The 27,749-nt window shown below is 37.9% G+C and overlaps 2 protein-coding genes across 2 annotated transcripts; one reads left to right on the forward strand and one right to left on the reverse strand.

Annotated features, from left to right (window-relative positions):
* The first annotated feature begins 2,443 nt into the window (after positions 1-2,443).
* Positions 2,444-27,453, forward strand: MK (mevalonate kinase). The gene is made up of 6 exons (XM_089140048.1): positions 2,444-2,758; positions 3,346-3,589; positions 3,679-3,932; positions 4,353-4,766; positions 11,589-11,742; positions 26,969-27,453. The coding sequence occupies exons 1-5, from the start codon at positions 2,626-2,628 to the stop codon at positions 11,705-11,707; spliced, it is 1,164 nt and encodes a 387-aa protein (XP_088996174.1). The 5' UTR covers positions 2,444-2,625; the 3' UTR covers positions 11,708-11,742; positions 26,969-27,453.
* On the reverse strand, positions 19,818-21,623 carry LOC148999688 (uncharacterized). The gene has a single exon (XM_089140364.1). It carries the CDS (start codon positions 21,621-21,623, stop codon positions 19,818-19,820), a length of 1,806 nt encoding a protein of 601 aa, XP_088996490.1.
* Positions 27,454-27,749: the final 296 nt, after the last annotated feature.

Below are 27,749 nucleotides of genomic sequence, written 5' to 3' on the forward strand. Positions count from 1 at the left end.
GGGGGTGATTGCCAATTTGGCATAATTTTTGGGTATCTATATTTTTCACCAATTATTTTGGGATGTCCATAAATTTTTTCCAATAAAAAATCATGCATGATGTATTAACAAAGTAGTTATAAATCATTATGAAAAAATAAAAAAGAAATGAAGTATTCTTAAAATACCTCACGTGATTAGCATTTTTAAGTAGTTATAAATCACTAAGAAAAAATTAAAAAATAAATGAAATATTCTTAAAATGCCTCGTGATTAACATTTTTACTAAATATCATAATTTTAAACATTTCTTTGTGTTTACTTAGTTCAATTTTACTCACTACTTCACATTATATAGTCCAAAATATTATTTGCTTCTATAATACATCTAAGAACCATACAACTAATAGTCATTTATTAGTATTAATTGGGTTTGGTTTATCTGGCTGAAAGCTGATCCAACCTAATTTTGACAAATTCGACCAAATGTCCAAACTCTATAAATAGAGTATTATGTGATCTACTAGCAAATTGGACATGAATGTAAAAACTAGTTAATTACCATTTTTTTTTTGTAGAAATTAATTACCATGATGTGAGATATATCATTCCCTCCTTCGTTTGATACTTTTGCTATACCCTCATATATGGTTACTCCTGCATCTGCACATAGAAATTTGCTAGCACATATGAATGAGGTAAACTAAAACAACCCCTTCACCAGGGGAAGAGAAAAAAATGAATCAACCCAAAACCAAACTGATAATATATAATATATTATTTACCTAACTATATCGAATCCATTTCTTGTTATATAAAATATTATATCTAACAAATGATTATTATTTATTATATACAACCTATTATCATAATTGATTATTTGTAGATAGGTCGTATACATAAATATAAATTATGCCAAAGAAAGCCTTACTCGTTAAAATCCTAAATTATACTAAATTCATTTTATTGTTAAAATCCTAAATTACCCCAAATAAGTCTCAAATCCGAATCCAAATTTTAATTTGTCCTTCTTTTTACCGAACTGATAAACTAATTCATTGACTTATTTTCAATAATTATCCATCCAAGTAATTCCTAAATCTAAAATAAATAATTATGGTTCAAACCAAATTTGATTTAAAAGGCCTCAATGGCGAACCTAGATGGACTTGCTTGCAATAAATTTGGCTTCTAAGTTTTAATGGCGAGATGGCAAAACCACCCACTCCTTCTAGGTTTCAAAAGCAAACCATACCAACATCGTTGTAGGTTAAAACATTATGAGGAAGAAGATGGGCAAGGGATAAAATGGATATTATGAAGGAAAAAAAAATCTCTATGCAAGGGTAAAATTGGTGTTTGGAATATTTGTATTGTAATGATGTCATCACTTAATCCCAATGATACGGAAGATTTCTACCCGACCGGGTCTGACCCGGGTGGGGCTCCACATGCTAGTTAATCGGGAAAGATGCCGATCATCCATGACTAAAAGCGTAACATACGCCACATATATAGCAATCATCCTTGATATAGAAGGTCAACTCAGTAGCTGATTGAATGGGACCAACGACAAGGAAACATAATCCTAGGAGAAACAATAGCCCTTGTCGGGCTAATTTACCAAATACGTATAAGGTAAGTTAATCATTATAAGATAGGGGACGCATCTCCTTGGTAAGCAAACCAATACACTCTGAGTATAATCTTGTGTAGCTTTTGCACAAGACCTCACTATGTTCATTATCTGACTTTGCCATTGGAGGCGACTGCCCAGCACACAAGCTGCCCCACATTTGACCTTTCTTGCAGGGCTCATCGTCCCGGATACGAGAGGAGGCTCAGTCGGATCCAGAAGCATAATTGATCCGCATCACCCAATCTTAACAACAGGGTGTGCTTCTAAGAGTCCGGATTACCTTTCGATGAGGGAAACACATACTTATCCCTCTTCACTTCTTCACCATACATGTGGGACCAATTGGGCCCCATATCTAATTTTTATTATTATTTAGATGTGGGCCCTACCCAAATTTGTGACGTCGAGGGAGTAGTATGTGTTCTTCTAACGAGGAGGTGATTCAGACTTTACTAGCAATTGAATTTTTTCTTCTTTCTTTTAGAATTGAGGTTTGCTGCCAACTTACACACACCTCAACTAGATTCTATATAATATATATTTTTTTATAGTCCTTCAAATCAAAGGAAACGAATTAACAAAAAAAAATTCAAAAGGAACTAGATTACCCAAAAAAGAAATCAGAGTGAACTGGAGGCTAAGTATGGAATGATTTGGTTATTCACTCTTTTTTCCTTTTTTTTTTCACTCCTCAAAGATTTTGGTTATTCTCTCACAACCAAAGGAAGCTTATCAGATGATTCAAGTCCTTTTTCTTATTATGAACGAAAGTAACCCTAATGTGTAACACTTATATAAAGGCTTCCAGGTGAAATTCCCATCGGATGGTTCAACCCAATGAACAATAGATATTTGCGAATCAAACCAAAATGTTTTTGCACAGTTGTCCCAAACCAGCGCATGGTCCAGAGCCAAAGGCAGTGTAAATAGTCTCTTGCGCCAAAAAAACAAGGACTGGAAGGCATCGTGAGACCACAAGAGAGGGAGAAGGATTGGAGCTAGAGACCATGGAGGTCAGAGCACGGGCTCCCGGAAAAATCATTCTTTCTGGTGAGCACGCTGTTGTCCATGGATCTACTGCTATTGCAGCTTCCATTGATCTCTACACTCAAGTTACTCTGCAGAAATTGAGCGATTCAGGTAAGATAGCTGAACTTAAATCCTTTCTACATCTTATCTGAGAAGAGTTTCAAGTGCTTATCTATCATATTCATCATTCCACATTACTCCTTAGATCTCTTGTTTTGTTCTTGTTCTTTTCCTTCTGATTTTTAATTGGTAAATTAATTGATCCACTTCTCTGCATTTGGTTTCTCCACTGATGCATTGGGTCCGTCACCCAGAAAGTGTAGGGTTAATGTATCTCACATGGGTTTCTCTTAAACTGAAAGACCGAATGAGAAAAGAGGGCACCATGGAAACAACGCTCGTCTATATATGAGTCTCGTAATGCAGACTAAGCAAAGAACCAAGCAATTTCAGAGCACGCTTTTATGGCCTGCCTTAAGAGTGTGGAATCATTTTGCTGATATCCTAAGCAAGTTGCAATTTTGAATGGATAGAACAAAGGTTTTTAATGTTTGATGTTCTGAGATATTCGATGATCCATCTCCCTTGCTGTTTTATGCTGTTCAATGTATAAGAAACAGTGCACTCATTTAATTTTGGGCTTCATCTTGGTTGCATTTTCTGAAAAGGGTAGACCTTTCCATCTTTCTTTATGGCAGAGGGCGAAGGCTTACTAAAACTTCAGCTCAAGGATATTGAATTAGAATTTGTATGGCCAATTGCTAGAATTAAGGAGAGGCTACATGACCTGACCACTCCCCGTCCCTCACATCCAATGACATGCTCTGTCGAATGGATGGAATCACTTGCTGCTTTTGTTGAGGAACATAATATCCCGGAGGCAAAAATCGGACTTGCTTCCGGAGTTTTGGCTTTCCTCTGGCTGTACATTTCGATCCTGGGGTATGTATCGTCACAGTTTATAAGCTATACCTGGTTATTGTTCCAATTTTCTTTTTTATGATCTTTGGTTCCATTATCTTCTTTTCCAGCCTGAAGCCGGCAACAGTTGCGGTCAGTTCTGATCTTCCTATTGGTGCGGGTTTAGGTTCTTCTGCTTCAATGTGTGTTGCACTCTGTGCTGCTCTGCTTGCACTGTCAGATGTTACAAATTTGGATGTCAGCTCACAGGGATGGTTAACATTTGGTGAAAGCGAGCTTGAATTAGTAAACAGATGGGCATTTGAAGGTGAAAAAATAATTCATGGCAAGCCATCTGGTATAGACAACACCGTGAGCACATTTGGTACGTCATCTTTTCGAGTAATTTAGATGATACGAATCTTCGTGTTCACCCTTTGTGCCCTATGTGTTAAAGCGCAAAAATGGGAATATTATGTACAACCCAATTAACAAACTCACCTACATAATCATGATTGGGGCAGGGTTCTGATTAGGTGGTTCTTCTGACACGTGGAGGCTTTTGCCGGCACCCATATGGTTGAGATAAGTCACCAAGTTTGCACATGATGCCTATCTACCCAACTGTCAAGTATTACCCAATGGTGATTCCATGTGGCAGGAATAGGTGGTCAGCCAAAAGGCTTCTGCCAAATTTTTTGACATGCTCCCCTTAATTTTACAACTTCAACCTGAATAATGAAGCCTTTTTATTATTTTCTGGAGGATTCTGAATTTGAAGTTAAATTGTATCACATATGTACAGGCAACATGATCATGTTTAAGTTGGGTAAATTGACTTGCATCAAGTCTAGTATGCCACTCAGAATGCTTGTTACTGACACAAAAGTCGGAAGGAACACAAAGGCATTAGTTGCTGGTGTTTCAGAGAGGGCCTGCAGGCATCCAGATTCAATGAGTGCAGTGTTTTCTGCCGTTGATCACATCTCCAAAGAACTCTCTGAAGTTATTCAGTCTCCTGTTCATGATGACCTCTCTGTAACTGAGAAGGAAGGGAAGATCGAGGAGTTGATAGAAATGAATCAAGGCCTGCTCCAATGCATGGGGGTCAGCCATGCTTCTATAGAAACTGTACTTCGAACAACTTTGAAATACAAATTATCTTCCAAGCTGACAGGGGCAGGGGGTGGAGGCTGCGTTTTGACATTTTTGCCATCACGTATCCAATTTTAACATTTATCATTCTTGTTATTCTTTTCTAATGTGCTATTACTCCGTTTCTGTTTTAATCAACATTATAATTGTCAGAGCTTATATACCCTAGAGCATATCTATCTCTTTAATGTTGCTGATATAATGTTTAAACTTGTCTTAATAGTTCTCTGACAAAACTGCAGGTCCTGCCTGAAGTAGGTAGTATCTGTAACACTCATGCACAAGCTTTATATGGATTTCTGCATAGTTAAACTTATGATTGCATCCGTGTTATGATACTTCTCCATATGCTTTTTGTATGCTCTATCCCATGTTTATGCTGATTGTTTGTCCCACTGATTCACCGAAATCACTAATTATCCACTCAACATTCAGTGTAGGCATACCATGAGAGGCACTTCAAATGAACAATTGGAAATAGATGGTAGAGTATTCGATCAAAGCCAAGCTGAATATAGAGTCTAAGTGCAATCAACAAAAAATGATACCTACTCAATGTGTGAAACTGAACAGAACTGGGCCCACTGATGCACTGTGTGGTATCTACTGCCTACTGTCTAAATCCCAGCTCAGATCCTTCAGATGTAGTCCAGTAGCAAACATCTACAGTAATTGCAACAGTTTTGATCTTTATCGGCATGAGCAAGTTGTTGCAATTAAGACCAGGAAAGAGTTTTCCTGCACATCTCAGAATTGAAGAACAATGTCGAGTTGCAGAAATTAGAAACATAAAGAAGGCAGATGAAGAACTGAAAAATCACATCTTGGATCCGAAGAATCATGGCTTTAAATTAGTGTGGAGTTAAAGAAATTAGAAACATAAACGAGACAGAAGTTAAAAGTTAAAACTAAAATAATCACGTCTTGGGTTCTGAATCACGGTATCAAATTAAAGAGGGAAATCGATGTTTGGTGAAAGAAAAAAAGACTTCAGACGTTAGATTTTTCAGGCTGAAGTACACTAAGTCTTATATTTTGTCATCCTAGAGTTGTCGAGCTGCAGCCAAGGTGACAAGTTGGGCCTTAATGCCTCACAGCTACTGTGACCAGTCATCTTATGTATCAGGGGTTGTCTGGATTCAGAAGATTAGAGAAATATTTCTTGAATATGAACATTTCTGGAACATAGAGAATGCCTGGAATAATGGAAATCGTACATGGCCTCACCTTGGTTGGCCTTCATGGCTGGACAACTATGTTATCCAGAGCTTTCAATTTGGGTTAGAATTACTTGATTACCTTTCAAATGAAATCAATATCATGCTAAAGAAGCAAGCTTTTCTTGAAAGAAAGTTGTAAGGAAATTGCTGGAATAATAGTGAAAGTAAAAACTGCTCTACTGTATCAAACTTGACTTACTTAAGTATTGCCCATTCTTAAAGGCTTAAATAAATAACCAGACCACTTATTGGGCCACCAAAAGACCCATATTAATGTACAAGAGGTTCATCTTAGAAACACTCTACAGTGGGATTGATGATAGGTCACAGCGGAACATTAAAATGGGAACAAAGTCGGAATTAGTAACTTGGAGTATATGAACAAACCTGATGCACCAGCATCCCATGGCACTGCCCAGCAGCACCAAAGCATATTTTTGGCTCCAGGGGTATTCTAGTAATATTGGGGTAGACCTACATGAGCCAGGAAGACCTAATTATAATCAGTAATTTTTTAGGAGTTTAAATCTATTTTTGTCTTTTTATTTGGGTCAGCCTTGGAGCGGTTAAGTTGGAGTCGTATTTTAGTTAGTAGTCCTATTTAAAATAATAATCCTTGTTAATTTAAGTTCAGAGTTGACTACTATTAAAGGCTATAAATGCACAGCCTAATGCTTGTAACAAATCAGTTTTGATGAACAAAAATATGACAGAAGAGTTGCAGCAGAGAATGTGGTTCATCCAAGGTTTCTAGGGTTTCTGCTTCAAGAGAATCCTTGCTGTAGCATTGTTGACTGTTTTCCTGCAGATCAACTTCATTCCCAACCCTTTGACATCAGTAAGCACTCATCCTAACCTTTCCCCCCACCCCACCTTCTACCCCATCGCACCTTACTATTTCCCCCCTTTCCTGCGGCACATCCTCGTCTTCCCAAAAACCATATCTCCCAAATCCCTTCACCAAATTCTCCCCCTGTAGGATCATCATCCCCTCACCTCCCCTAGAACTCGACTGCCCTGATATACCCCAGAAACTCTAGAAATTGAAACCCTAATTTTCCCAACTCCAACCCTAGGAATTTGATTCTGAAACTAAAAATAACCAGGATCAGATTTAAGTTCCTGCACCCTAGCCCAATACCCTTTTAGCCGAACCCTGTATACCCTACCCTTTCAACCCTAAAACTCCCTAAGACCCTAGAAAATCCTAGCCGCAGGGTATAGAAACCCTAATTTTTTGTTGGTTCCTTATGAGATCCTAGATATTGTCCCTCATCCTATTGAGGCTACATCAAAACCAGCCAGGGAGGATGGCTCAAAATCCTTTTGAGTGAAGCTTGTATGATGGAGGAGATATGCTGAAAGTTTTTCCAAATTCTGATGGTTCAATCAAAACATGGAAGCAACCCCCAATTATAAACTATGGTCAAACCAAACTAGCCTGTGGAAAGTAACCAAGTCTGGATCGAATGATGTTTTTTTAGTGATAGATCTGCTGCAGATCTGAAATGGTTCTGATGGATGGTAACTAAGATATTAACGGGGAATGGAAATGGAAAGTCAGGTTGCAGGAAGAAATCAGCCATGGAATGGGGTGGAAATGTGAATCAAATGGATAGGATGGAAGTTGCTGGTGTGCTTTAATTCCCAGCAGGGTTGATGATGGAGATAAACAGATCTGTAGTTGCAGGACAGAACAAAGCCGCAGGATATCGAGAGGCTACACGGGTGAAGGAATAAGTACCAGCAGCACTTGCCTTGCCATTATGAAAATTCAATGAACACTTGCAGCCTTACGATGTTACGAATCCAAGGGTTAAAGTATTCCAAGAATAACAGCAGCAGCAGAAGCTGTTGCCAGGGAAGGGAAATAATAGGAGGCAGAGGAAGGTAGGGGACACTCAGATTTGGCTCTCGTAGCCCTAGCAGTTTCGGCCCTCACCTGCTAGGCCTTCCAGCCATTCATTATCACTCAATTTGACAAGGATAATATTAAATGCTCCAAAGTATTTCATTCATCCACTGAAGTTGTTTTTGGGTTGCCTCTGAGGACATTATGTTATGGCAGCTATGCTTGCCTTACAAGTAAGATAAAATTAGAAAATTGCAAGTAAAAGAAACAAACTAAAGATAGAAGCTTCAGTTTAAAGACATCTAAATATTGAATCAGAAACTAAGAGCTAAGGATGTTCAATACATAACCACAGATTATCTAAGATAATAATTCTCTAGAAATTAAACTCCTAATCTCCCCACACAAAGACAAAATAGATCCTTCAAATAACCTCCCCATTTTATGATCTTTCTTTTTGTAAAGGTTTTTTATCAAAAGATAGTGAAGTTTCATGGTTTTTTTCTAATCAAAATTAGGACTGTTGACCGTAACTAAGTGAGAGATAAATAGAGCTAAATTCCTAGTAATGTTGTCATGAGACATAAGAATATCTGATATTTTTTCTAGAATTGAAAATAAAAGGGGAATAGGCATCCGAGGCTAAGCTTCCTTGGTGGCACTGGCAGGATAACGTAATGCTCGAATAGGCACACCAACCTTTATTTCCATTCTCCAGACGTCAAAACAATATCCCCATTCTTCAGAAAAGCATACGTCCATCCTGATCTGTTCAAGCAGTTACCATTTGATGCAGATCCAGCACCAAATTGGCCTATTTTCCTTTGTAATCGACCTAGGATTGATAGATATGGGTTTTGGGCCTTTGTTTTATATATTTGTGTGGTATGGGCCTATTCTATGGGCCCAAAATATTGTACCTAGGCTATGTACGAAACTAGTTTAATTAATTGCTTTCGTTTATGTAAATTCTGCTGAACTTAGGCTAAAAAGCGTGGTCTTTTCTTATGTTATATTTCAGTTTTGAGAGTCTAAGTCAATTTAGGCTGGTGAATTTATATTTTCCTAGTTTAAGTTTAAATCAGTTTCTAAGTCCCAATTTCAGTAGGACTTCATATGGAAGTCAATAAATAAGGTCTCGCATCGATAAGATTGGGATCAGATTTGGATATCGAATAATAAGCTTCCCTTTGAGCACCGTGCTTGTTTTAATTGTTGGTTCAGTCAATTAGTTTGAAGATCCAAGCAGTAGAGTTCTGGTTTTGTCAATTAATTTAAAGATCCAGACCCTAGGAAGGATCTAGGTGAAATCAAGCCCAGACACCTGCAATCGGTTGAAGAACAGAATTCAGCCTTCATTCTCCATCTAAGAACTCCATCCACCAGACTCCATCCAAGTATCTTACAGCCTACACCCCATTCCCCCTTCTCCTATCACATATTTTTTTCTTTTGTTTTTCCTTGATTTTCTTGAATTTTTGGTCTCTTGTATTTTTGTGACTTTTCAAGAGACCCAAAATTCAAGGTCAGATTTACACCAATCTAGCCGTTAGATCTACCCAAACTTCAAGTACATCATCCCCACAACCCTAATGACCTTATATCCTACTTTGACTGTCTGATTTCAAGGTATAAATATTTTATTGAATTATCTACTTCCCAAAATCCCCCAAAACAAGAACCTTCAGCAGCAGCAACAACAACAATAACAACAACATGTCCCAACTAAATGGGGTTGGCTACATGGATTCTTGCCTTCCAATTAGCTCTGTTTGAGGCCACACTGGATACTAGGCCTAAGCATATACATATCCTTTCTCATCACTTCTTTTAGGGTTATGTTAGGCCTACCATAGTTCTTTTAATTCCTTCAAAACTGATCAAATCACTTCTCCATCAGAGGCATTTAAGGGCCTCCATCGTACCTGCCCATGCCACCCCACAACAAGAACCTGTGTATCTTCTAATTTAACCATCCAAACTGGACCAACCTGGGGAATCATATCCCTATCTTATTACCTATACTGGCTCCAAGTTCAAACCCATTTTGACACCTATGGACCCTGGTTTCCATCTAAAGGAACTTATGAACCTCCTATGGGATGGGCCAAATATTCTTGATACTTTAAATATTGTTAAAGAGCTTATGATCTTTTAACCACAAAACCTTAACCTTTTTCCTTGAAAGATCATCCTGTCACAGCCCATATCACAGGTAACCCCATATTCCATGACCAAAATTTCAAGAAGCCCTTTCTTGGTCCCGTATGAGTTGGTTCTCTTAAAAAAGATGTTTGGAGAAGTGGCCTGCATTAAATTGGGGCTGTATCAGCATTCCCTGCACAAATCAGAATAAAGTAATCAAGATCCTGGATTTTTACGGCAGAGTGTTGGGCTGTTAAAAAAATCATATGGATAAACTTAGTGTAGCAAAATGAGGATGCTAAGATGGATGAGTGGCAAAACAATAAAGGGTAAGATAAGGAATTAGAGTTGGTTTGGGAGTTGCTCCCATAAGTGATAAGCTTTGAGAAAGTCGTTTGAGGTGGCACGACCACTTTCAACGGAGACCTATAAATGCCCTTGTACGGAAAAGTGATATAATCCAGATTGAAGGGACTAGAAGAGCTAGGGGTAGACCTAAGATAACCTTAAGAGAAGTGGTGAGAAAGGTCATGGCCCCAAACAGAACTGATTGGAAGGCAAGAATCCATGTAGCTGGCCCCATTTAATTGAGACAAGGCTTATTGTTGTTATTGTTATTTTTTATCATGGTTAGAAACAAAACATTGTAGTGATAGGGATGGAGGATAAGAACGCAAATCATTCAACCATCTTGAGATGTTCTTCAGGACCCAGTTCGTGACAGGTTTAACAAACTGATGGATCATCTTATCTTGAAGGTTCTATATACGATAACATGAGAGAATAAAAATGAAAAAGAACCACACTAAAGGAAGTTTGTCGAGATGGTTATGATTAATAGAGTATATGCAGAGCTTAGGATGTGAGAGATACTCTGTTACTCAGCCCATTTATACCAGTCTGGTCAGAAGAAATGAAGAGATACCAGATTGTGAACACAGTTGGAATGTTTGGGCTTCACTTTGAAATAGTTTCTTTCATCTACCTGCATGTAAAGCAAGCTAAAAGACCAACTTATACGTTTAATGAAAGGGGATTTTCCATAGAAAATGCCACCGTAGTGAATTTTTGTGAGAAATCAAAGCAGCTCTTTTAGTATTGTTCAAACTATGGCACAATAAGGGGCTATTACGTTGTTAACATTAACAGTTCAAATACTTCTTTTTCATCATGTTTTGCCCCGTGTCAATATTACTACGAACAACACCAGCAACATCCAAGCCTTATCTCAACTTAACGAGGTCTGATATATAGCTCTTATAAGAAAAAAAAGGTTACACTCCCACAACCCAACACTCGTGAAAAAACAGCGCAGGGGAGAGGGGGAGGAGACAAGCACACATCTAGAGAAGCTCTAGGGCAGCCATCCTTATTACCCAAACTGCAAACTGAAAGATAATAAACTTACTGCCAAAATTCGAGCTGACATGAAAATCCAAAGCAGTAGGCATATTTTATCACTTCAGTTAAGCAGTGCGTGTTTGTAAAGTCCTCAAATTGTGTGACCCTTGGATTAGCTCCCATATTGGCTTCACGTAACTCTTGACATATTAGATGACCTAAAGTTTGGATTGCTTGAAAATTCCCATGCCATTTTGATTTTGTTCACTTTTTCCTTTTAGTGTTCAATACTTGAACTCAAAGTGGAGTCCTTGACAATTTAAATCAGTTTTATCAGCGACAGTTGTTGATAAAGTAATTGCTGAGCTCCAGTCATGCGGGTTTCAGTGCTTTATAGCTGGGATCAGTGTGAAAGGTCTTGAGATCTGTTTTGGTGGTGCATCGTGATTCTTTTTCTTTCCAGGTTTAGCATTATATCTAAGGTAAGATTCAATTCTCTGTTGAACATAACATTGATCCTATATATTGCTTTCTCAAATCTTTGGCTCCTTGAGAAGTTTGTATCTTGAGGCTTTGGTCTGCAGTGATTGTCAAACTTGTTAATTAAGAGTGCTTATATATGGGGTCTGGATTCAACACAACATGTGCTTGAAGATCAATATTTTATATTTTTGAATTTTTGGCTCAAACTAGCTGTTATATTTGTCTATGCTATCTGGATTCCTGCAAGCCTATATTGGTTGGAGGCGTACATTGTCTTGACCAATTCAATTAATTGATCTAACATATGGTATATTTTTGCTGCAATATTCAAATACTGAACAGTAGTAATCCTCAATAAGGCATGTTGTTGGATGAGAAAATGATGTACTCGAGCTGAGAAATTATGAAGTTGTTATGACAAATGGTAATCAATTTTGTTTGGCATTGGCAACTTCATTAATAAGCACCGTCATGGTATCCTTGCTTTCTAGTTAAGCCATATCACCAAAAATTTGAATCGTAACACACGAGAGATCAGTTGTATTCCTACTATGGACACAGTAGATCATTTAATGAGAAACCTCTATTTAGCACACATGCACACACACACACACCGAATCATGGTGAGAGATCTCGCTCGGCGAGATCTCGCCACTCAAGAAAAGCGAGATCTCGGTCGAGATCTACCAAAAAAATGGCGGTAGTCTCGGTGGCCCATCTCGGTGGGTTTTAGGGCTCTGATTGGGCTTAAACTTGGTATTTAGCCTATTTAAGGCCTTTTGAACACATTGGTGGCCTTAGATTTGTGAGAAAATAACCCTAACTATATCTCCTAAGTCGACCCTATGTGTAAAACCGAAATTCTATGAAATGCAAGGTTAAAGACTTAGAGTCTTAGTCTCTTAGAGTCTTAGAGAGTCAGAGACAACATGTAATATTGTAATGTAAAGATATCAAGTAATTCAAGTTAATGAGTTATCATTTATCAACTATCAACTATCAACTATCAAATACAATAACATTACACATCAAGTATTCAAGTCAACAAGTGATCAAAGTTCAAACTATCAAAGCTTCAAAGTAATAAATTGTTAAATACTTAAATGTCTTCAAAATTTTACAACCATAAGAATTAAGAAGATTACAACTTACAAGACTAAGAGTCTAAGACTAAGAATGTCAAAACTCAAAATTACAACTTACAAGACTAAGACTAAGAGTATGATTGTATTAGTGTCACTCAGCATTCTGCATCAATTGATTCTGAACGGTGGCCACATATGACTCCCAAGTCAATCCATCACTGAAGTATGTCACATATCAGTTTATATGGAACTGATGTCTCCATGTCAGAATACTGGAGGAATAGCACTATGGGATAACCGTCAATCGTGGGTGGGTGAAAGAGCCGTTGTTGTTGTTGTTCATATTGTTGTTGAGTATCTGGGTAGGGGTTTCTAAACCACTCAGTTAATAACCCACCTTCACTCCCATATGTGTACTCTCCAGGTGCAGGGTCTTGAGGAATAGTATGACCTCCATAAGAAGAATACCCACTGTAATCTGACCCGGTGGAGTGATCCCCGTATTGGTACCCCGATGACTGTCAATTGTTCAAACTCTATTGTTGTGAATCACTCTGACCATGATCTAGGCTCATGCTTCCCATGTTGAATTCAAGATCATGCATGCTCGCATCATCATTCGGTTGCCCCTGCCCCTGGTTTAATCTGCTCTTCCTACTCCTAGCATAAGTTCGAGAGATAGGGGAACTGTGGGTCGCATGTGTCGGATGACTCGGACCGGGTGGAGGTGAGTCAGGTGACTCCCTTTGTTGATGTTGACTTCCACTAGAAACACGACCAGCCTGACTGCCTCAATGACTCGAACTCGATGGTTGACTTAGGCCACTTGGCCCTCTGGTATCATCGGCATCATCTGAATCCCCACTACTAGTTGTCACCTCAGTTGTTTCAAGTCGACCAAGTGGCTCCTCAAATGGTACAGTTTGGTCGTCCTTCGATGCCGCTGCAGCAGCTTGACCCTCATCAGAAGATACGTGCTCAGCCATAGCATCTGGGCCCATAGCAGCAGCAATGGTAGGATCCGGCTGCCCTCCTGGCCCATCCAACACTGGGCCACCTCGATCCCTAACCCATTGATATCTAACATCATCTTCCTCATCTTCTGGGGGGGGCTCGTGGAATACATCAGTCAACTCAATCGGTTCACAATTGTCGTCATCTATATCATCTTATATGTGCCCTACTCTCAATCTCATCTTGTAATGCACATACACTAAGTCCTCGAGCCTCTTACTCCCCAATCTGTTCCGTGCCTTACTATGGATGAGCGAGAAGGTGCTCCAGTTCCTCTCGCAACCAGAGGATGAGCAAGCTTGTGAGAGTACTTTAATTGCTATGTCCCTGAGATTTGGTGCACTAGTTCCATATAGCACCCACCAGTCAGCTGCATAACCAAAAATAAGAATGCATTAGGCAAGTAAATCTTTATATTTATATAACTTATCAGTTATCATTTATAGAGTTATAGTCTATAAACTTATAGACTTAATAACTTATAGAGTAGTGGACTATTTACTAGGATCAGTTTTTTGCCTAGTTGCAAGTGATTGTTGCTCATTTACCATAAACGGTGCCAAAGTGTTGCGTACAAATCTGACTCCTTGAATGAAATCATGATCTAACCCTTGATGGTTCAAGCCTAAACTTGTTCACATATCATGAAAGCAACACTACCCCAAAGTTGGAGTGCAAAGGGCTCTAAGCAGAATCACCAAGAGCTTGTGAGAAGTAATTAAGCATTACCCTTGAATGGAGTAGGTAAGGGGTTTATATATAACCTGGTTGTTATGAGTCTTTGGATGATCAGTTTGGATTTACCTCTCAAATTGACATGTCCATTTCTTCCGGTGTAAGTTTTGATCTGAGCATATCGGTTCCTTGTATCATGTTGTGAATTACTTGCTGCGCGTGATATTCTCAATAGATATAGCATCGAATATTTCTCCACAATGGATAACATGCTAGATTTGTGGATCAATTAACGATCCCTGATTTTCTCGAGCTGATTGATTTCCTGGGCTTTATGTTGAAGCACACGCAGGAACACCAAGACTGCTGCCTTGGTGTGCAAGCATGCCTTGATGGTTGTTTCCTTTTTTAGATATGTTGCCTTACTTTCTATTTCTGGTGTAGGAACCTTGGTACACAAGTTTTGGGAGCTTCTAGAAAGCATAGTTTCGATTTTCTATTAGTTACTAATATCTAAACTTTCCTTTTCCTATTAGTTTCTCTTCCATCATGCCTCTTGAGGACAAGTTTCTTGTCTCTCAAGTTGTATGCTTAGCACTTGAATTCTATAAATGAAGGAAGCTTGTGATTCTAGTTTACTTTACTAGAATTGCAAGCCTTTGCAGTGGTTCTTCTCTCATTTTCTTCCTCTTCTTTTTCTTTGTTTTTCTCATTCGTTTAAGATCTAATTTGGTTCATTAAAGCTTGATTTTCTAACTTGGCATCAGAGCTTTGTTAATGAAATGAGATTCTTCCAAGACATTTTCTCTGCATATAGTTCCTTGGTGCATAGCCACCTGCTGCTGCAAATAATGTGCAACTTAGATCTGGAATTGATGCAAACTGATCTCTTCTATCTATTATCTGCATTTGTGTATGCTTCAACAGCAGTTTTAAATCATTTAATTAACCGAATGTCGATGACTTTACTTTTTGACAAACTCCTTTTTCAATTGTTTTTCCAAATGGAGAATCGTTTTTAGTTCCACCCAAATTTTTTGGTTATGTTTGTTTTGTTCACATACCACATACTGTGGATAAACTTTCTCCCCAGACTGTTAAAGTATTTTTCTTTGATACTCTCTTACTCCGAAAGGCTTTCGGTGTTATGATCTTATTCACCAAAAATAATTTGTAAGTGCCAATGTGACTTTTTTTTAAGGATACCCCATATTATACTAGTCTAAGTGACTTTTTTGTAGGACACCCTATACTAGTCTATCTTTGCCTGATGAAAATCGTGTTTTGAATAACACTCCTCCCATTCCATCTTTAGTTCCTTCAAATGACAGTGTCCCTCTACATGTTTATCAACAGAGACGTAAGTTGGCCGAACGTATTTTGGATAGTACAATCCCTCTTGTTGATACTGGCAGCTCTCCTGTAGTGGAGATTGAGGCTGGTCCTATAGAAGTTCCCATTTTATCCTCTCCACCGGCAGATTCTTCTAGTGGAGATCCTACTCCTACTTCAGATGGCTAACCCATTGCCTTGAGAGAAGGTACTCATACTTGCACTTTATATTCAAATATATTTTATCCTGTTTCTAATTATGTATTTGTTTCTCATCTACCTCCCCACTTTTGTTGTCTTGCCCTTCTCTATCTATCATTCATATTCCAACCCATCATAATGAGGCCTTTAAAAACCTTGGCTGGAAAGCTGCCATAAATGCAGAAATGGATGCTTTATAGTCTCGTTATACATGGTCTTTGGTAGACTTGCCCCCTGGAAAAGATGTACTCCGTTGTCGGTGGGTATACACTGTTAAGTATCATTCTTATGATACAGTTGAACAGCTCAAGGCTCATTTGGTGGCGAAAGGTTATACACAAACGTATGGTGTGGATTACTTTGAGACTTCTTCTCCCATGGCTAGACTTAATTTTGTCGGTGTGTTGATATCTTTAGTTGTTAATTATGATTGGCCTCTCTTACAACTTGACATAAAGAATGTCTCCTTGTATGGTGACCTCAATGAAGATGTTTATATGAAGCAACCCAGGGTATATTGCGCAGGGGGAGGATAGTGCTTGTGTTTGTGGGCTTCATAAAGCCATCTATGGACTCAAACATTCTCCGCAAGTTTGGTTTGAGAAGTTTAGCAAGGCAGTGGAATCTTTTGGATTTGTCCAATGCTATTCTGATCACATCTATTTTTGTTAGACGACGGGAAGCTGGTGTTAACATTATGACAGTTTACGTTGATGACATTATTCTTTCAGGTTGTGATATTGGGGCTATTGATGCAGTCAAGGCACACTTACAAAATTACTTCCAAACCAAAGACATGGGGTATTTCCTGGGAATCAAGGTATTTTTTAATAAATGAGGAGTTAGTCTATCATAAAGGAAGTATGTGTTGGATATTTTGACAGAAAATAGCATGCTTGCATCTAAACCTACTAACATTCCCATGGATCCTCAGTTGAAGTTAGGACTAGATGATGGTGACTTGTTGGATGATGTTCATCGTTACAAAAGTCTTATTTGGAAGCTTATTTATCTCACCATTATTCGTCCTAATATTTCTTATTATGTTGATGTGTTAAGTCAGTTTATGCAGTCTTCTAGGAAGTCCCACTGGGATGTTGCAATGAGAGTACTGCAGTATCTCATGAGGGCACCCAGAAAGGGCTCATCTATCAACCAAATCAAAGTATGGATTTGGTCGCCATTTTAGATGCAGATTGGGTAGGATCTTCAGCTAATCGCTGATCTACTGCAAGCTATTATACATTTCTTTGTAAAAATCTTGTGGCATGGAGTAAGAAGCAGTCTACTGTTGCCCGATCTAGTGCTGAAGCAAAATATAGAGCCATGGCCCACATGGCTGCCGAGTTAATGTGGCTTCGCTCCTTGTTGGATGAAATGGGATTTTCAATCTCTATCCCTATGAAGATGTTCTATGATAATCAGGCTACTACTTATATCACTAGTGACTCATGTGTTCTATGAGAGGATGAAGCATATAGAGGTATATTGTCATTTTGTTCATGGTGCAGTCAAGAAGAAATTGATCGAGACTCCCTTTGTGGGTTTTGCTAATCAGCTAGCTGACTTATTTACTAAAGTTCTATTTAGGCCTAATTTTTCAGTCTATTTGTTGCAAGTTGGGTATGGGAGACTTATATGCTCTAACTTGAGGGGGAGTGTCAAAGCATACACAGGAGCACTAAGGCTGCCACCTTGGTGCGCAAGCATGCCTTGATGGTTGTTTCTAGATATGCTACCTTACTTTCTATTTCTGGTTTATGAACCTTGGTACACAAGTTTTGGGAGTTTCTAGAAAGCATAGCTTCTATTTTCTGTTAGTTACTAATTTCTAAACTTTCCTTTTTCTTTAGTTTCTATTTTGGATAGATTTTAGGAGTTAGAAAACTAGAAAATTATGTCCATGAGTTGTACTTTTTATGTCCTTTTTAGAGGACAAGTTTCTTGTCTCTTAAGTTGTATGCTTAGCACATAAATTCTATAAATAAAGGAAGCCTGCAATTCTAATTTTACTTTGCTAGAATCGCAGGCCTTTGTGTGCTTCTTCTCTCATCTTCTTCCTTTTCTTCGTCTTTGTTCTTCTCCTTCTTCCAGCATTGTTTTGATTCATTAAAGCTTATTTTATAACATTATCTTTGTGTGCATGCACTTGGGTGAAGCACAAGTCTAGTTTCTCAGGAGGATTCTAATCTTTGTTCAGGTGCGGCCCTTTCGTCCTTTCGAGGTCTGAAGCCGTTCACATTAGGTGGGCTTTTGAGTTTGTGCTTGGATTTGAGGGTAAGATCCCAGTTGTCTCAAACATGACAATCTAGTTACAAACAACCCAATTCGACCACCGATTTTGGACAAAGCGTCGATTCTGTGCAAATTGGCCCAACAGAGAGATTGGGAGATTATTTGTATAAGAGTTATTTATGTTTGAGTCACTTATTTTGGGCTAAAACTCGTATTAAGTCACTTAAGACACCAAACAACTTAACTATTGGAGTTGGTGACCATTTATAGAATTCAAATTTTGAATGTAATAGGACGAAATTACCCCTTGAACCATATAATGACCAAAATAACCCCCAGGACGGAAATTCCCCCAAAGTGTTTAATAAATACAATTTTGCTAAAATACCCTTACCTATCCCAACCTTTCATGTAGATGGATGAAGGGATTCCCCTTTCACCCTTCTAGGAAAATCACCCACTGCCGACCCTTGCCGGAAACCGTCCACCAATTAAAAAAAAAAAAAAATCAATAAAACTAGATTTTTTGGGTTCTCTTTCGAAGAGGCAATCCCCTCTTAATCCCCACCTAGCTACCGAAAATAACTCATTGTGACTTCAAGCAGATTTAAAATTCTGATGATCCTTCAATTATTTAGTTTTAGATTGAGAATTTTCATAACACAATGCATTCCACCCGAGCAGGGGCGGAGCCAGGATTCAAAGTCGGGGGGGCCGAACTGGGGCGGAGCCAGAATTCAAAATCGGAGGGGAGGGGGGAGAGGGGCAGAATGGTCATTACATAATTTATGCTACTAATATTTAAAAATCCAATAATAATTCAAAATAAATATTTTAAAAAACAAGAACATGTGAAAAACCACAAAACACCTCTCTAGTGTCACTATCATATAGTGGAACTCGACGATCTTTGAGGTCGCGAAAATCCTCAATGATTGATTATGTACCAATGTTCTTTACAATTTCCCTTTCAAAATATAAAATCATAGAATCTGTGAGATAATCATCTTCCATCCTGTTCCGCAATTCAGTTTTAATAATCCTCATGACAGAAAATGCTCGTTCTGAAGTTGCAGTAGAAATGGGAAGAGTAATCAAAAGAGTAATTAATCGATAAATAAGTGGATATGCCTCAAATCTTGTTGTCTTCACCAACCACTGACACAAACTACTAATGGTAGACATATTCTGATAATCTGAACCTTTGACTACATCAATCTCATAGTTTTGACTACATCAATCTCATAGTGTCGCAGTTGTGCTATCAAGAGCTCTCTCTCATGCTCAGTAAAATCTTGGGGATAATATTTAGCCACAAGCTTAGAAATGTCATCAATTTGAAAATTCTCACAACCATATCTAGGATCCAAACAAGAACTAAGAGTAAGCAATTCTATAGCATGCTCATTGAATCTACCATTTAGCTCATTCAATTGGCTATCAATTGTAGCATAAAAAATATTTGCTCGATAATATTGTTCAACTGTAAAATCATCTTGTTGATAGCGAGCTTGACCTTTCCTTCCGACAAACTAAACACTCATGTTAGGGACATCAATGTTCCGATTTTGACAAAAAGCAATCACCTTAGCCAAAAGCCCCTCCCATCTAACATCCCTCATTTCTTGGATAAGCTTTTTGGTAGAAGACACAAAATGAATAGCATTTAAAATGTCTTCAGACTTCCGTTGCAAAGCTTGACAAAGATCATCAGTGATGTCCATAATTTCTTTCATTAAATGCAAAATCAAAACAAAATCAAAGGAGGTCAATGTATCATGGGCTGATTCTGCTTCAACTCTCTGTGATGAAGTAGTCCCATTTTCAATCATGTTGATCAAAACCTCACATGTAGCACCATACATACTTATCAAACTTGAAATAGATTTCAAATGAGAACTCCAACGAGTATCTCCAGGCCGTTGTAAAGTTCCAATCTGATTAAGCCCGCTTCCAGTCTCAAGTTCATCAATGGAAATCAAGTAAGCAATTTCAGAAGCATGAGCAACTTTTAACTCATCATTTCGCTTACTAGATGCACTAACAAGATTAATAATAGACACTAATTTGGAGAAGAACTTTTCAACTAGGTCAACACTTCTAGATGTTGCAACTAATGCTAATTGCAAACGATGAGCAAAACAATGGATATAATAGGCATATGGACAATCAATAACTACTAAGGCTTGTAATCCATTCCACTCACCTTGCATATTACTTGCTCCATCATATCCTTGACCTCGAATGTTGTGAATATTAAGCCCATGATGAGAAAGAGTAGAAAAAATAGCAGTCTTCAAAGTTAAGGCCTTTGTATCTGGAACATGAACAAGATCAAAAAAGCGCTCTTGTACACATCCTTTTTTATCAACAAACCTTAAAACAATAGCCATTTGCTCTCTTTTAGATTCATCACGAGATTCATCAACTATTAGGCAAAACTTTGCATCACCAATCTCTTTGCAAATTTCTCTCTTCACTCTATTTGCTATAATATGTAAAATCTCCTTTTGTATCTGAGGTGATGTATATGATGCATTTTGAGGAACGTTATTCAACACAACTGCTTCAACTTTATCATTGTAAGAAGCTATCAACTTTAAGAATTCAATAAAATTGCCTCTATTGATTGAATGTTTGCTTTCGTCATGACCTCTAAAAGCACAACCTTGAGACGCAAGCAATTTGATCACATCAATTGAGGCTTTCAAACGTAACCGATTGTTTTCAATTTCTTGAGATGTATGCTTTTCAAGCATTAGTTCGATGTGTTGATGTTGCTTCATCAAGTTTGCACAATTATTTTTAGCAACTCCGTGACATGAGTTGATTTCCTTTCCCATATGATTTACTAAAGCACAGTCTCTTCCACCAACTTTCTTCCAATTTTTAAATCCATCAAGAGTGAATGACCTTTGTCCCGAGTTTGCTCCAGGCTTATTGAAGAGAAAGCATGGCAAACAAAATACTGCATCTTTTGAAGGAGAATACTCTAACCAAGAAGGATAAACTTTGAACCACAATGACTGAAAACGTCGAGGATGATTTGATGGTCCAGACTTCGGATACTCTTGAAGAATAGGTTGATATGGTCCAGCTTTAATATAACAACGTATAATTTCATCACGTTGATTAACTAGATACTCAAAATTTTGTTTCCTCAACCCAGGATCACGTTCAAAATAATTATTTTGCTCACTTTCAGGTATTGTAGATGGTTTATGACGCTTTTCACTAGTTGATGTCTCAGAAATAGAGGTAGGGACTGATGCATCAACTATGTCATTCTCAACATTCTTTCTTTTAAAGAAAGACTCAATGGTAGACTTCTTTCCCATGGTTAAGCAAATTCTTCTACTTCTGAAAACTGCACCACTCAGTTCAAAAGAAATTGCAATAGCACTATAGCAGTTTGTTCTCCCAAAGTCTCACCTATATTCATTCAATTTGATTGATTGTTAAATTTAAAAACTCAATAAATATTAAACTAAACAACTCAATTTTTTTATTCCAATTACAAAAATTTGTTTAACTGTTAGTTAGTATATGATTCAAAATAAAACTCAACCAAATAGAATAAGAGTATATTTTATCAATCAGTTCAATAGTTTTCTTAATAGAATATAATTATTTCAATAATTAGTTCAATACCATATAAATATACAAATATACAATAACAATGTTAGAAAAAATCAATAATTCAATAATTAAATTGAAACAATTTTCAATTAGCTGATTGTTTTCTATAAGGGAAAAAAAAAGATAAAGAAAGAGAACAAACAACAACAAATCAACAACACATAAAAACAAATAATAAAAGATAATTACAAAAAAACGATGGAAATAATACAAAGAAAGGGAAAAAAAGAAAGAAAGAAACGATACTTAGGTCAAAAAAAAAAAAAAAACGCATAATAACAAACAATGAAACAATACAACAACAAATTTGGAAAAACACAAATAAATTGAGAAAGAAAGAACAATGAAATAAAATAAATTCAAATATGCTTTCTAGAGATAATACTAGAAAAATCGTGAGTTTCTACAAAAAAAAATAGTGAGTGAGTGAGAGAGAGAATCGTGAGTTTCAACCACAAAAAAATCGTGGGTTAGTGAGAGAGAGAAAGGAATAATTTGAAAAAAAAAGAAGATAGTGAATACCTGATAATTGTGGAGAAGATTTAGAAAAACTCCAATATGTGCAAACTACTCCAATACGTTGTGTGAGACTTGCGAGGAAAAAAAGAGAGAATAAATAGGGAATGAAAGAGGAAATTCAGGAGAGAATAAAAATATGAGCGAATAAATAGAGAGAAATTCAAGGATCATGAGTTAGATTTTAATTAGGATTTAACTTTTTGTTCCTTAAAATTAGGGTTTAATGGTAACCATCAGATAATAATTAAGAATGACATTTATACCCATCATCTTCACCATAAAATTTAATTTCTAATTTGGGGGGGGGGGCCAAATAGTGGTATTTTACATTTGAAAGGAGAGAAATAAGGAAAAACTAAATATATATAATTTTTTAAGGATGGCCTTTTGGCCCGCCCGGCAGACACGCGGGGCCGAGGAAGGGCAAAGACCGGAAGGAGGGACGGTGGCCCAGCGGGGGGCCTTGCCGGTGGGTTAGGAAATGAATCCAGACTCTGTTTCAGCATCAATAGGAAGACGGTTCTGCAAGTGAAACAATCAAAGAGGAAGTTCAGAGTAAATGAAAGAATTGAAGTGAATGGGGTCCCGATTCAGGTTTCGATGGTGTGCTAAAAAGGGGCATGCCGTATTCATGTTCAGGTTCAAGAAAATCAAGGAGTTTGACGATTAAAAGATATTGTTGACACATCAGCTGTGTGGATTTGGGATGAACAGCTTCAAGTGGAGGAAGATAAAGAAGTGTTTCGGATGAACAACTTCAACAGCTGGTCTCTTTCAGATTTTTATATTCATTTCTCAGGTATTCAAATGTTGATGTGTTTTTCTTTTTTTCTTTCTTTTTTTTGGTGGTTTCTGGGGGTGGTGGTCAATTTCGGCAGGGTATAGGAAGAAGACGGGTGAAGATGGAATCCCTATGGTACGAGAAACAAGGGTATTTTAGAACATTTGTCTCTTTTAATTTCACATGAGGGTATTTTGGTCATTTAAAAATGGAAGTTAACTGGGCTTAATGGCGTTAATTTCACTTGTGACCCAAATTTAATTTTGGGCACTTTACTAAACCCGAGTTTCAGCCCATAATAAATTACTCAAACGTAAATAACTCTTTTTATAGTCTTCTAAATGGAACTACCTTGGTTGATAGGATAGATTTTGAAGTGGGGGGAATATTGTCATGGACAACTACAATGATGTCACAAGTGAGAGATAAAGATGAAAATCAGAGGACCAGATGAGATCTGAAGAAGTATGAAAGAGCTTAGGGGCACATGATGAATCTTGGATAACAAAGTTGTTTAACAAGATATTGAGTGTAAAGAAGATGCCAGGTAAGTGGAGAAGTGCCATAGTGCTGATTTTTAAGAGTAAAGGTGATACCAGAATTGCAATAATTATGAAGTATTAAATTTATGAACCATACAATGAAATTATGGAAAAAGTAATTGAAGCTCACCTAAGAAGAGAACCTGCTATATCAAAGAACCAATTTGGATTTATGCCAATAAGATTGACAACTGAAGCTATTTACCTGCTAAGGGGGCTCGTGGAAATCTTTAGCACCCACAGAAGGACCTTCATATGATCTTTATTGATTGAAAACACGTGTGATAGAATCCCTAGAGGGCTCGTTTGGCAGATCCTAAGGAAGAGAGGGAGCTCAACTAATTATGAGGATATAGTAAAGGACATGTATGGGAACAAAGTGATGAATATTAGAACTGCAGAAGGGCAAAATAAGGAATTCCCAGTTGCATTTCGGCTACACAAGGGTCTTCTCTAAGCCCCTATTTGTTTGCACTCATAATGGATGATCTTACTAGCCGCACACAAGATGAGGTACCTTGGTGAATGCTATTCATTGATGATATTGTTTTGGTTGATGAGACTGTTAGAAGGGCAAATTTGTCCAAAATTAGGAGGCTCTCTGATAGGTAGTTTCCCACGTAATTTGTGTTCTTATTTTAATTCGTTGTTTCCTAATCTGTTTTGGATCCTGTTGGTTCCCTATAAATAAAGGTTTAGACCTATGGAGGTTCACAAGTTGGCATGAGGCCTCCAAGGCTGTTTTTTCTGCAAATCTTCTCTCTCGCCTTCTCTTTTCTTCTTTTGTCTCTTCTCCTCTCAGGTTCTTCTATTACTTCACATGGTATTAGGGCTGTAGGTTGTCTAAATTCCTGAAGATCCAATGCATTACTTTTCAGAGATCAAAGTATTTCAGTTGAAGAACTATTAGAGCTGTTTTGAAGACTATTTCAACTCTCAGTTGAAGCGGGGGACAGTCCCTTGCACTGTTTCTCTGGTTTTTGAAGATTTTGATGAGGTAAGAAGTTCTTAAACTTATTACAGTTTTAGGAATCTTGCACAACTTGTGCTCTGATTTTCAAGAGATTCTACCCTGTTACAAGAGTATTTTAGAATGGGGAAATTGCTTGAAAATTCTTCCCAGATTTGTCCCCTACCGTTTAGTTCGATTCTGCTTCGAGTGGTTTATTGGTGTAAAGCTTGATTCTTGTTTCTGATAGGGCTCCTGGTTCTGCATCCCTAATTTGAGTGGTTTATTAGTTTGAAGTATTAAGTATATTCTGCTGAAGGCATGAATATGGATAGTTTTTTCTTTCCAAGTTTGGTGATTGCTTATGTTAGAGTTGTAAGGACAGGCTTTATTTGAGTAGTTCCTTTCTTTTCTTTGGGTGGTGTTTGGATTGTTTCCCTGCTAAAATTCTTTGGACTGTAACCTATAGTTATTGAATGGCCAAAGCTAAGACTGCAACTAAAACTACCTTGACTGAGGTTTTGTTATCTTCCTCTCACCGTCTTATTGAACACAAACTTGAAGGTGCCACTAACTTCGGGTAGTAATTATTGGAAGATGGCAACAAAACCTTTTGATCAGGAATTGTGCTGCTACAGACCCTACCTTGGAAAAGTGAGATGCTCGTATCATATGGGAAAGCTTCCCATCTTTCACAGAATTAGCATTAGCCCCATCGATTGCACTTGAACACCATCATGTGGGAAATTGTTTTCAGAGAACAACCCACAATATACAGGTGTGTGACTAAACAAAGGAGGGGGAGGAGGTAAATTTGGATCCTTAAATTGAAGGTCTCCTATCTTCTTGGAAAAGCATCAAGATTCAGTGGAAGGGGCAAGTGGATTTTTTTTAACAGAGTTTTACATGCCATACTTTGACGATTTAAAGAATGCAAAGTTCTTTCATATGTGCCTTCTTTTCCCCCTTTTTGACATAAGTATGAAGTACCCATCACTAATCAGTGCTGCAAATAGAATTTCCTCTGGCAACCTCCCATTATGAGCTAAAACAAGGGGTTGGGGTTTTAAAATCAATGCAACCTTGCAGGATTCTAGGTATCTAATTTGAGGTTTACGCTTGGAATTTTCAAATTCAATTAAGAATTTTGCAAACGCCAAAGTTCCTGTCCTGGACGTGCATGTGATAGCGCAGAATTACTTGAGACAATATGCGTCGGTGTGTAGTGGGCTTCAGTGACAATGGTCTGACATGCCCCTGCCACCATTCTCCTGGTTTTTCCAAAAAAAGAGTTGCAAATCAATGTGTAGAGAGAATAATTCTCATTGATTTGGGGCTTTCCCTGAAAATTTTACTCAGTCAATTTAGCAGGGAGATGAGATGTGAAAGATACAGAGGGAGCTGAGGTAGGGGTGGGAAGATTGCGTAGGGTGGGGAAGTGTGGGAATAGGGGAGAGAGCAGGGAAAGGGAGGGTAAGAGTCAGTAGAGGGAGGGGGGGGGGGGGGAGGGGAGAGAGCAGGGAAAGGGAGGGTAAGAGTCAGTAAGAGGGAGGGGTTACAGAAGTCATTGGTTCTGGAACAAGGAGGTGGGACTTGGACTGGAGGTTGTGGGCAGTAGGGTGAAGAGGGGATAGGGGATGAGAGACGAGGGGGGAAACTGTCACTAAAAATCCTTGGAGTCAATCGGTACTGTTTTGGTTAGGTTTGTAGACAAAAACTTAAATCTGCGTACTTACATTAATGAGTGGCTAGTTTTGTTAGCATAAATTCAATAATGGCTAATCATTTAATTTTCTCAAAATTATTTCCCAAGCAGACCCTGCTGTAGCATGAGTGTCATGCACTGGACTCTCTTTTCTTCTTAAAATCAATTGAGAGTCACAGTTCTGACAGTTTGTTAATCACTGCAGTTTCAGCATACTATTTGTCACTTTACCATTCAAACTACTTCCTTCTTTATGTATTGATGTCATCTCAGATCGATTATTTTCCGAATTACCACTTTTCAATTGACTTTGACAATGTATTTGTTTTATGATTGAAACATGCTTATTTATTCTGAAAGTATGAGCCGAACATGTAATGCTTTATAAAGACTCTTCATGTTTATGTTTTTAGTGTCAGCTTAGATGGAAAAATATTATTGGCTTTCTTCTTGTTGTGATGTGCAATGAATGTCAATACTTATTTGTTGACAGTTAAATGAGACCTTACTGTATAGATGCTGACAGTTTATTTTGGATTTGTTTCCAGATGTGAGATGTGGATTTGGCTTTGTAGTGCAACTTAATGTCAAAAGACACTGGCTGGCGACATTCTTCGCATGCCCCCTCTCTATTAGTTATAGATTGTCTATGATATTATCCCAGTTAGAGCTTGTATTGTCGTGTGAACTCCGAAAGCATATAGAATATGCTAGGTGTATTTGTTATGTAAACTATCTGAGCACGTAGCAGACGAGGGAAAGAGATTCTTGAAACAGAGAATTGCCTATGCAATGTTGGGTATGATTCTCCGATAGCCTTTCCAATTTGAGCTTGTATCAACTTCTTCACTGGGCACTGTTCCAGAATTTCTATCCAATGTTAATTATATTGTTTTCTCTTTGGATTGGGTGTACCTTGTCTTGAATTCCATCCAAGGGCAGCAAATATTATAACGGACACCCTGGCTCGGACACAGCCGGTCCTTGATCTGTCGGACCAGTTCGCATTCTTCCATTACTTGGCTTCATGACACTATTCAAATTCTGAGCACATCTTCATCAGTACTGTTTCAATAGACAAGTTTTCTCCAAAAGTACAGTAATGAGAAAATGGGTTGATCTGAATAGGCAGAGTTATTGGATACTTTATCTGGGCTTCAAAACCAGACTATTCAATTAATGATTATCTTCTCCCCAACTTTTAGCCAGGGAAGAGACCCTATAATACCTAAGTCCGGTTACAAGCATGACAGAATTTTGGTTGAAATTAACAAGTAGGGTAGGGAGATGTATATATATATCACCCCTTACATGAATGATATGCTAATG

Source organism: Hakea prostrata, chromosome 11, assembly GCF_041222555.1.
Source record: "Hakea prostrata isolate BN-2017 chromosome 11, UWA_Hpros_2, whole genome shotgun sequence".
NCBI lineage: Eukaryota > Viridiplantae > Streptophyta > Magnoliopsida > Proteales > Proteaceae > Hakea > Hakea prostrata.